Source organism: Sinocyclocheilus grahami, unplaced genomic scaffold (assembly GCF_001515645.1).
Source record: "Sinocyclocheilus grahami isolate Dianchi unplaced genomic scaffold, SAMN03320097.WGS_v1.1 scaffold599.1, whole genome shotgun sequence".
Classification (NCBI taxonomy): Eukaryota; Metazoa; Chordata; class Actinopteri; order Cypriniformes; family Cyprinidae; genus Sinocyclocheilus; species Sinocyclocheilus grahami.
The window spans coordinates 590,545-602,574 of record NW_015505778.1 but is presented as its reverse complement, the minus strand read 5'-3'; the positions used below and the strand labels follow the sequence as shown (position 1 = coordinate 602,574).

The 12,030-nt window shown below is 36.1% G+C and overlaps 1 protein-coding gene and 1 pseudogene across 1 annotated transcript in view; both read right to left on the bottom strand.

Moving 5' to 3' along the window:
* LOC107557324 (nucleolar complex protein 3 homolog) overlaps positions 1-435 on the bottom strand; it is an 8,514-nt pseudogene extending 8,079 nt beyond the window's left edge.
* A 462-nt stretch (positions 436-897) lies between these two features.
* LOC107557323 (TBC1 domain family member 12-like) overlaps positions 898-12,030 on the bottom strand; it is a 28,941-nt gene continuing 17,808 nt past the window's right edge. Inside the window, exons 8-14 of the mRNA XM_016240708.1 lie at positions 9,777-9,892; positions 8,097-8,216; positions 7,944-8,015; positions 5,077-5,205; positions 3,568-3,677; positions 2,647-2,905; positions 898-1,834 (exon numbers count right to left, since the gene is read on the bottom strand). Coding sequence (XP_016096194.1) covers positions 1,766-1,834; positions 2,647-2,905; positions 3,568-3,677; positions 5,077-5,205; positions 7,944-8,015; positions 8,097-8,216; positions 9,777-9,892 — 875 coding nt within the window. The 3' untranslated portion in view covers positions 898-1,765. The remainder of the gene's footprint in view (positions 1,835-2,646; positions 2,906-3,567; positions 3,678-5,076; positions 5,206-7,943; positions 8,016-8,096; positions 8,217-9,776; positions 9,893-12,030) is intronic.

The following is a 12,030-nucleotide window of genomic DNA, read 5'->3' as shown; positions in this document are numbered from 1 at the left end:
TCGCAATTCTGACTATATATCTCGCAATTCTGACTTTAGTATATAGAAACAATAAAGGGTTGAAAAATGTAGTTTGATATGATACTGTAGGGGTTACACTATGATATAAAGTATATGATATACAGTAAAGGTTAGACTAGTATTGAAACGGCAAAGTTTTGACTAATACATAAGAAACGAGGGCTGTCAAGTGACTCTCAAACACTGCATTTAAATGTAAGTGTAGCAAACCAGAGACATGGCGTACAGAAGCTGCTGATATTAAACTCACTCCCGCTTTAGTTTGTGTATTAATTACAAAATAACTTACCGGGCCCATATTGATCTGCGATTCGACTCAACTATCGATGACGTTTCAAATGTGTAAATCAGTTCAATCCAAAAACAAACAAACAAACAGTGTGTATCCTCTCTTCACACATGCACCACATGGGCAGGAAGCAAACGGGGGGAGATGCTACATGAGTTCCGCTGCCTTTGAGCGCCACCTGCTGAGCTGGAGGAACGAATGCACGAAGACGACGACTTGATCTTAGACTAAATGACAATTATTATGTTTAAGTTGCTCCAAGTCATTTATTAAAATTTCTAAAGCAGCTGAAAAAATTAATTCCTTAAATCTCTATGAATTACAAATTGCTATTTGATAGGGTGTAATACTTTAGATTGTTAAAAATGACAAATATTATTAATAAAAAAAAATTCTATAGGTATATATAAAATGAACAAGTTATATTTTTAAGTCACGATGAATTAAAATAAAAGAAACAACAACAACTATCATGGTAGTTTTAGATTTATTTACACATTTGAATTTTGAGGTGTCAAACATTTCACCTATTTACAATGTATCTTCACTGGAGTATGAAAACTGTACAATAAAACCAGGAATGTGTCGAAAACAAACCAAGAATTAATGACACAATTTACATTTTTCTTCAAGATGCAACATTACCAATTGGAAAAATGTTTCGAAACCCAATATTTACAGATATTAGGTTGAAATGCATGATAAACAATGCATTTGGTCAAATATTTTTTGGTCAAACTAAAATAAAACAGACAAAAATGTATTACGCCACACACTCTTTTTCTTTAACTGGCAAATGTCAGTTTGCAAAATGCAAAAATCTCTGAATGCATTCATCACTGTCTTACTAACATTAAAATGAAGCTATATATTAGTGTTTTAAAAGAACAAATTAAAGTAGCACAATAGGACCGCAAGAAATGCAATAATTCTTCGGCAAGAAGCAACAAAATGCTTTCAAACACCTCAACACACTATATGCATTATTCCTGCATTGGATTTATTTTTAAAATTTCTATTGCACTTCATTAAGGTCTTGTCCTACAAAACAAAACCACTTAAAAGAATCACATTTAAAAATCACAGAACCTGGATATTCCATTATTAAAATCTCAAGTGCATTAAACAGGCTCTGAATGGATATGCTTCCAAAATAAACTTCAGCATACAAAATGAGTGCGTATGCCGGCACCAGTCCTCTCCATAAGGAGGAAGATTAAGAGAAAGCCTGATGCTGGTATCTGGTACAGTACACGACTAAGCTGGTGGAATATTTTCTCATAAAAGGCTTATATTTTTAATTCACACATATGTGTAACTTCAGTAACACTGGCATGGTTACAAAGGTATCAAGTTGAGCTTTTTCTTTCATTCCATTTCTTTGAGCCTGTTTTATACAATCCCCTCTTCTAATCGAGAGTTGAAGTCAACTGGAAATATAAAACTGGTGAGAGTTCAAGAGGTTTTCACTGTAGGACTGATGCTTTTTTCCATTTCTTTATCCTTTATGAGGGCATTAAACACCTGATGAGGAGAAAGAGACAAAAGAAATAACTAACATATGTTAAAGGAATAATTCCTCATTGGATCCTCTGCAGTGAATGGGTGCCGTCAGAAAGAGAGTCCAAACAGATGATAAAAAACATCACGATAATCCACACCACTCCAGTACATCAATTAATGTCTTGTGAAGCAAAAAAAAGGGGATGGACTTTTTTTATGGACTCATATTTTGACCTTAAGTAACGGTTTAAAGTTAAAATGCTTTAATGATGGATTTGTTTCCTAAAAACACGCAGCTTTTCACTTCACAGGACATCAATTGATAGACTGGGGTGGATTATTTGTCAATTATCGTGATGTTTTTATCAGCTGTTTGGACTCTCATTCTGACGGCACCCATTCACTGCAGAGGATCCATTGGTGAGCAAGTGATGTGATGCTATATATCCTCAAATCTGTTCTGATGAAGAAACAAACTCATCTATATTTTGGATGGCCTGAGGGTGAATACATTTCCAGCAAATTTTCATTTTTTGGTGAACCATTCCTTTAAGGAACGCCATGCAAACCACAATGTACTGTAGAAGAATAAAGTTCCCTGTAGTAAGCTATACTCGTAATAAAGTGTTAGTTTGCCGAAAATATGAAAATGCTGCCCTTTCCACAACACAGATTAATTTTACTAGGTATCTATTAATAGAAGTTATGCAAAGGAATCTTTGAAGAGAACAAAATGTAGCAGGAAGTATATTTGCATTTAATTTCCTGCCTGCATTTCTCTCACAAACAAACTCCACAGGCTGATCACTGTAACAGCTCAGACAGGAACTGACCTGGGCCCACTTCCTGTTGCTGCTGATCATCTGAGTGTTGGCGATGCAGCTCAAGAGGCGTTCAGACGGCGTGTCCTCCGGGAGTCTGGTCAGGAACTGAGCGATGTGGATGAAGTCCATCTGCAGGAGCACGTCCTCATAGAGCCGCAGAATCCCAAGCCCCGTGCGGAACAGGAACTCCTCCCCGTCTCTGCAGAACACGTCCCACACCCGACACGCCACATCCAACGGCAGGGACTTAGTGTAGAGGGTGAAGATCCTGTTAATACAAAAAATGTACATAAGAAAGTGAAAATGACAGTAATGCATCCAAGGTGTTTTGTTTAGTCTTCAAGGTCAGAATTTGGACAACAAAACTAGTCATAAGGGTCAATTTTTTTAAATCGAGATGTATGCATCATATGAAAGCTGAATAAATAAGCTTTCCATTGACGTATGGTTTGTTAGGATTGGACATTATTTGGCTGAGATTCAACTACTTGAAAATCTGGAATCTGAGGGTGCAAAAAAAAAATCAAAATATTGAGAAAATCACCTTTAAAGTTGTCCAAATGAAGTTCTTAGCAATGCATATTACTAATCAGAAATTAAGTTTTGATATATTTACGGTAGGAAATTTACAAAATATCTTCATGGAACATGATCTTTACTTAATATCCTAATGATTTTTGACATAAAAGAAAAATCGATAATTTTGACCCATACAATGTATTTTTGGCTATTGCTACGAATATACCCCAGCGACTTAAGACTGCTTTTGTGCTGCAGGGTCACATTTAGAACGGAAAGCAGCTTCAAAATTTAGATTTACTTAAACATATGCATTTAGAAATCAAGCTTAGTTTTCTGCCTAATCTGATCAGATTTAAAATGAAAACTAAGAAATGTTTTCCTTCATCAGAAGGTTCTTCAAGGACTCACCAGTCTATCAGATACAGGTCAGGCGTGAGGTTATAACTCTTGAAGTGATTAAAAAGTCTGGGGAGGTTTTCCTCAAAAAACACCTCAAATGCCGCAAAGTACTTCAGCATCTAATAAGAAAGAGACACAACATTAAAACAGATTTCTAATTCATGGAAAAGCTCCATGTGTAACAATCCCATCAATAAATCCACAGAGAACTAAACTATAATTGAAGTGAAATTATTACAATGTCTGACATTTAAAAAGCAATTCAGCTGATTTGCAATAAAGGCCTAATATTACCTAATTTGATGATGACTTCAAAAATATCAATTTATCAATATTCAAAACATCAATAAAAATTTTCCATCATGTAGTTTTTTCACAAAATAAGAATTATATATATATTAGTACCGCCAAACGATTAATCGCGATTAATCGGATCCAAAATAAAAGTTTGTTTAAAAAAAATATGTATTATGTATATATAAATACACACACATTCATTATATATTTTGAAAATATTTACATGTATATACATTTATATATTTATATTATATAGAAATATGTTTAATATATAAACATAACATTTTTCTTAAATATATACATGCATTTGTTTGTATTTATATATAAATAATAAATATACACAGTACACACTCATATATTATGTAAACAAAAACTTTTATTTTGGATGCGATTAATCGCGATTAATCGTTTGACAACACTAATATATATATATATATATATATATATATACATATATGTATATATATATATACACACACACACATACATACACACACAGATAAATAAATGATATATATATATATATATATATATATATGAGCTTCAATGCGCTTATCAAAATAGCAAAACCAGTCAAATGTCAAAATGACATGATAAAAAAATCCAAACGGCATTTTAATGACAAAAAGAAGTATTCAAATTTTGTAAATTAACTTACAATATGCAAAGCAGTGAAAAGAATGGAAAATTAGGCATAAAATAATGCCTTCAGAATCATTCATGCATGTGAAAATCATCTAACCCGGCTCAGAGGACGACAGGAATCATGTCTTTGTGGCAGTTTTCTATGAAATGCATCATATTTTGTGAAAAAGTTTGACATCACTGAATCATCAGTGAACTGACCTTAGCTGAAAAATGACTCTTTGTTATTGTCCTCTTGCATTATAGACAAACTATTTTCCTGTTTGACACTGTAAAGCTGCTTTGACACAATCAGTATTGTATAAAGCGCTATATAATTAAAAGGTGGCGTGCTGGAAAAAACAGGCACTTTTTTTGCAATCAGAAAAAAAAAGGTTCTAAAAGCAGTAAGTATCATATTAGTACGAAACAAGCACTGGGTTTCATTCAGCAAATATGATGCAGGGCAGAGTTATGTCTTGTCCCTCAGTTTAAAGTCTGTAAAGCAAAAGAAGACACTGTCGACAGAGTTTGACACTGAATCACTCCTTTAAAATGATGTAAATAATCGGAGCATCTATAAAATGTTGCGTGTACCAGCTCGTGGTCCACTCTGAAGAAAGCCATCTGACAGGGTTTGTTGAGGAGATTGGCGAAGGCGATGAAAGCGTCGGCCTCCTCCAGGTTGAGAATCAACACAGCAGCTATGAAGGACATTCCCTGAACCTGCAGCCACATTTCAGAGCCGCTCTTATCATTGTCTAACGGCTGTCATGCTGGATCATACTAGAAGAACTTCCTTCATATACAATAATTGTATTTATTGTATAATATATATTGTTAAAAACATCTGCTTTATTTAACTCACATTTACAGTTTTGCTTTTTTACACTACCGATCAAAAGTTTGGGGTCAGTAAGAATTTAATAATTTTATTTAGCAAGGATGCATTAAATTGATCAAAAGTGACAGTAAAGACAATTATAATGCTACAAATGATTTCTGTTTCAAATAAATGCTGTTCTTCTGAACTGTCTATTAAATCAAAGAATTCTGAAAAAAAACATGGTTTTCACTAAAATATGATGCAGCACAACCGTTTTCAACATTGATAGCGATAAAAATGTTAAGCAGCAAATCAGCATATTAGAATGAGTTCTGAAGGATCATGTGACTGGCGTAATGATCCTGAAAATTCAGCTTTGCATCACAGGAATAAATTACATTTTAAAATATATTACAATAGAAAACAGTTATTTTGGGGTGTAATAATATTTCACTTTTTTTATCAAATAAATGCAGCCTTGATGAGCATAAGTGACTTCTTTAAAAAAATAAAAATAAATAAATAAAATATCTTACCAACCCCAAATGTTTGTAAGATAATGACGGAACACATGATTAAATACTAGGGGTGCTCCGATTAGGATTTTTTGAGGCCGATCACAGAAAGCAGTATCTGCCGATACCGATCTTTTTAAAGCCTTCTTTTTTATCATTTATAACTATTTATAGTGATACTCCAATCAGGATTTTTAGACATTTATTCATTTTTGAAAATGGGGGGAATTCCCCTCTGGGTGACTCTTGTGAGGGGAAGCAGCTTTCACAGAAGGGTCTGCTACTGATCCGTGGCTGTTTACCACAAACACAACATTTATCCATTAATTTGATTTCAAATCCAAACATTGTCACTGAAAATGCTTTTTCACCATTGCAATTCTTTTTTTACACAGTACGGTAATACAATCTTTCACAGACATATTTAAGCACAATAAATATAAGCAACACATTATTCAATGCTTTTTACTTTTGCATTTACTTCTAGATTTATATATTAAGTTGCTCAAGCAATTGGCAAAACATTTAAACTGCTTTTCTTACGTTATCATAAACTTACCATTGACAGAAATAGTCAGCTCTACTGTCTTTTCTTTTGCATTGAAATCTTTATTACAAGCAATCCTGTTTTCCTACCTCCACGAGTGCCATCTATTATTGCCTTCTTTTTCTAAAAGTGCTCCTTCCCTTTAAACCTAACCAAAAAGCCATATGTGTTGACTGTGAAACACAGTAGACTTTAATAATATGCATTTATGGTGTAATTACTACATTTTCGTGTCAATCCATGTTCATATTTACTGCAAACAATGCGCTGTTACTTTAATTCATCGCTTGCAGCGCAGCAAACATAGACTCGGTGCGGAAACGATCTCTACACTGCTACAGACGCACCGCTCCTGAACGCACTGCCAGCGCTGTTACTTTAATTCATCGCTTGCAGCGCAGCAAACATAGACTCGGTGCGGAAACGATCTCTACACTGATGCAGATGCACCGCTCCTGAACGCACTGCCAGACCGCAACCATGTGCAGTGAGCACGCTTTATTAATCCGTTAACATGAGCGCGGAAAAAATACGCACCACGTAAACCTGGCGTTATGTGTGCGCGCTGCAACTGTGCATGAGCGTACGGTCTCCAGGAGAGCGTGCGAGCACTGAATGGTTAAACACGGGCAAGAATTAAAAAGAAATGCAATTTATAAACTTTAGTGACGACGTGACACTGCCTCGATTGTGCAAGTGACAATTCCTGTGTCAACTGTGCAGCGTGCAGCTCGTTTATAGACAGACGCGATGTGTGATGATTTGAAGCCATTTGCGTATTTTGAGCGAGAGAGCGCCCGCGCGGTGATTCATTCACGCTGTTTGTGAAATTTATGAGTACCTCACCTTCAGAATTATAATTATTTCACCTGTGCTGGACAGAGAATGAGACGGTGCCGCTGCATGTCAAGCCAAACCTCTCACGGCAGCGTCATCAGCTTGAGATCGTTTTTTTTTAGATCGGCCTTTTAGAGACCGCCAATCAATCATCCCAATGTGATTATCGGCCGATAAGTAGAGCACGGGCAAGAATTAAAAAGAAATGCAATTTATAAACTTTAGTGACGACGTGACACTGCCTCGATTGTGCAAGTGACAATTCCTGTGTCAACTGTGCAGCGTGCAGCTCGTTTATAGACAGACGCGATGTGTGATGATTTGAAGCCATTTGCGTATTTTGAGCGAGAGAGCGCCCGCGCGGTGATTCATTCACGCTGTTTGTGAAATTTATGAGTACCTCACCTTCAGAATTATAATTATTTCACCTGCGCCGGACAGAGAATGAGACGGTGCCGCTGCATGTCATGCCAAACCTCTCACGGCAGCGTCATCAGCTTGAGATCGTTTTTTTTTTTTAGATCAGACTTTTAGAGACCACCGATCAATCATCCCAACGTGATTATCGGCCGATAGTGATCGGTAGCCGATCAATCGGAACACCCCTATTAAATACAGCTATCCTGTCCATTTTATGGTAGTTTGAATATTTTTGACATTGCTAACACATACAATTGAGCTAAAGAGATGATTTTATATGCAGATGAGAAATAATAATATTCATCTGGTGATCACTCACATATCCCACGTCAGGTCTGTAGCAGGTGTATGCGCCCAGAAGGCTATGCAGGAGATCATGGTATGGCCCACCCTAACACAAGAGAGACCAGCATTAATAATATATACAGTTATAATGATACCATAACAGTGAGAGGAAGAGTGTGAACAGTACCTTCTGGAAGATGAAGAGCGGAGGAAATGTGCGCGAGATGTCCAGTTTGATCAGATCCAGACTGGACTCACGGTCGGCACTGTCCGCTATAACACAATACCACAATTTAGACATGAGGATCTACTCCAATACATGCCTAATAAACTGTAACTTTACATTTCTCTGATTTCAACATTATTTGAAAATACTGTGTGTTTGCAGATTTCTCTCCATATCTATTGCTCCTATATCTACATCTCTATGGTCCTGTGATACTCTACAGTATATTTGTGGCAGTGGATAAACAGCCGCGTCTGGTGTTTGTTAGTCTCAGAGGATCTGCTCCAGTGTACTGCTGGAGGCCAAAACAGTCTGAGTGTTGTGATGAAGGCCAGAAGTGAAAGGGAGGATGTGTTTGCATTCAAACTCTATGAAAAACCAACTTTATTAACAGATTCATTGAGACACATCAAAGAAAAAAGCGCTAAAGCTAATAAAACAGCGTTTTATACAGTACACAGGCTGGAAGGCGTAGTGGAAAACAAACAACAAGAATTAACGTGATTAGCGAGACTGGGCTTGCAGCACAGGAAGGAAATAACCACCATTTCAATAAAATGAAGAGGACGGTGACTGTGGAGAACTGAAATTCAGACACTCACACACACAAACACACACCAGCGTTGCACTTCCTAACCAACTAACTTCCATGAGAGCGAGTGTGAGAACTGGTTCAACTGATTCACTGAATCAAATTATGTCAGTTTGCAATTACTGGCATAGTGGATTATTAAAAACATTCAATTTCAGACTGATTCGCTAAGGAATCATTCAAATCAAATTGTGAATTAGATCAACTGATCCATTGAACCAATTCACATTTTGCACTTCCTGACCAGTGAACTTCAATGAGACTGAGTGTTAAAACGAATTCAGAATTCAGACTAATTTGGTAATAAATCATTTTGACCGAATAGTGAATCAGCTCTACTGATTCATTGAACCAGTTGAGATTTTGTTAGTTTACAATTACTGAATAAATATAGTGGGCTGTAAAAACCCATCTGAACCAAATCACATTTTGTCAGTTTACAATTACTAGAATGGCTAATTCAGACTGATTCATTAAACCAATTTTCTGACAGTTTACAATTACTAGCATATAAACAGTGGATTTAAAAAAAAACATTCAAATTCAGACTGATTCGCTAGCGAATCATTCAGACCGAATTGTGAATCGGCTGAACTGCTTAACTGAACCAATTAAGATTTTGTCAAGATATGATTACTGGATAAGCATGGTACATTGTTAAAACACATTTGAATTCAGACTGATTCACTAATGAATCATTCAGACTGAATTGCGAATCGGCTCAACTGATTAAAATGCCCCTATTGTGCCATTTGGAATAAGAAAGAATCGATTCTGAACAGCCTAAACGAGTCATTAGTAATTTGTATCCCACTTCTGTGACATCTACACGTAACACATTTGCATAAAGCCCGCCTATGCTGTTCGGCCGCGAACAACTTGACCCGCCCTTAAACACTGTAGCCTGTTCATGTCGAGAAGATGCTGTGAAAGTAAATTTGTTTTATTTTCACTCCCGAAAGATGAGGCTGCAAAGAATCAGAATTTTCTTTTTCTACTGTACCACAGCAGTACAACTCCAATCTTTTTTTGTGTTCCCGTCATTTTACTGACGGCTGCTTCTCTAATCTCAGGGAGTTCAACGAGGGATTCACAAAACACTTGCTCTTGAAAGATGGCTCAGTACCCACTTTATTTGGATCAGCTGCTTCCACTGAATCACAACCTGTAAGGCAGGTTTCACACCGCAAGCGTGAGCGGCACATATTGTTTTCGGCGTGCATGTTAATAAATGAGTGCATTCACACTGGGAGCAGAAGTGTCGCGTGAACAGCACTGAAGCGATGGTTTTGGCTGCTGTGACGCTGTACAAACGCTTCCAGTGTGAATACAGTGACGATGTAGTTACACTGACGTGAAGCTCAAGCTTGCGGAGTGAAACAGGCGTAAGTATGATAGATAAAAAAAAAAGATATTTTCTATCGAGCGTTCAAAATACAGAACTATGGCAATGGGTGTATCACAGTAGACCAATCACAACAGACTGGGCCATCTGACCAATCAGAGCAGAGTAGGGTCACAGAAAGGAGGGGTTTAGAGAGACCTGAATCTTAGAACTGCTTCGAACGAATCGTTGGAAAATGAGGTGATATTAAATGCAAATTTTGAGAAAACGAAAGCATATTTTGACCATGCATGCTTGTAAACCTATTGTAGGAGATTCATAAAACAATATTAGGAACCTTAAAAATGACATAATAGGGGCACTTTTGAAGTGAGAAGTGGGTATAGTCTTATTTTTTGCCCCAATTTTTTTTAAGTGGCCCAGAAAAGGATGAACGCCCTGTGTTATAAACAGTGACATGTAAAACTAATCTTGCATATTTAGTTCACCCCAAAATGGGCCAGTAGTATTTGCACACGGTCACTTAACATCTGCTGCTTGACTTCATGGAGTAAGGATTATTATGAAATTAATATAAGCAACAGAAGAGGTGCAGATTTTGCAATAAATAATTCAAATAAAATAAATAAATAGACTGCAGCAATTAACATTTTGTCAGAACCTCTAGTAAATGACATGCTATACAGCATACTAAATAGTGTAGAAACGTAATTTGATGTAAAGTTTGCAACGATTTGTATCGTGAAAAGCGCTATACAAATAAACTTGAATTGAATTGAATTTTGTTTAGTTGTCTGTTCAGAATCATGGGAGAATCATGATCTCTATTTGAAACAAAAAAAGTATGATTCTCAATTTATCCAGAATTGTACAGCTCTACTCTTACGTGTGACTGACTGTTTCTCCCATGACATTCAGTGACTGACACAGGGGCGGAGCCATCATTTCAGAAGCGAGGGGTACAGAAATGTCAAATATAAAAATACTTTTTATTTTTTTTTGGTCTAATTTTGTCAGGTTTTATTATTATTATTATTAATAATAATATTATTATTATTATTTGGGATGCACCGATACCACTTTTTCCAGTACTCGCCCGATACCGATACTTTTATTTTTGGTACTTGCCGATACCGATATTTTTATTGCATTTATACATTTTTTAAATATTGGGTACAGAAACCAAAAGGGTATGTATAATGTTAGTTGGTTAACTTCATTTATCAAATACAGTCAAACCAAAATTTATTCAGACACCTTCAACATTTCTCACATTATCACAGTTTATTTGCTATAGTTTAGAAAATGGTAATAAAATATGACAAGAACTCAGAGTTACACTGTGTCAGAACAAATTCATCTTGATAATGTTAGATAACTTTGATAGAAAGGTATGTAATGGATTACAATAAACCAAAAATGATTCAGACAGCTGTTAGTATGACAGTATTTACACAACTATCAGTACTTAGTCGGGCAGCCCTTAGCCTCAATGACAGCCTGTAGTCTCCTGGGCATGCTGTCATTCAGCTTCATGCCCGGTCTGAATAATTTTTGGACTCAAATTTGTATCAGTTTTACTGGTAGTCCACTGTATGTATGTATAATATGTCACAGTTTACTTTATTTTGCTATCCTCACTTACATAAATTAACTATAGTGTCCTGCACCCACTAGTAAAAAAATATAAAAAAATATATCTGGTCTCTGAATCATTTTTGGTTTCACTGTATATCCTTCGGTTATTTTCACACTTAATTATGCTCATTAAAATGTATTTGACAAGTTTGTTACTTTCACTGTTCATTGTTTTGCTCTATGGTACATCATCTTTAATTTAATAGCATGAGAGCTGCTCCATTGCAGCGGCTTAGTACTGTAATCACGCGCTTTGCTGTAATAATGCAGGGAACCACTCGTTATAAATCTCCTAACTGTGATATTTTCAGAAATAGAAG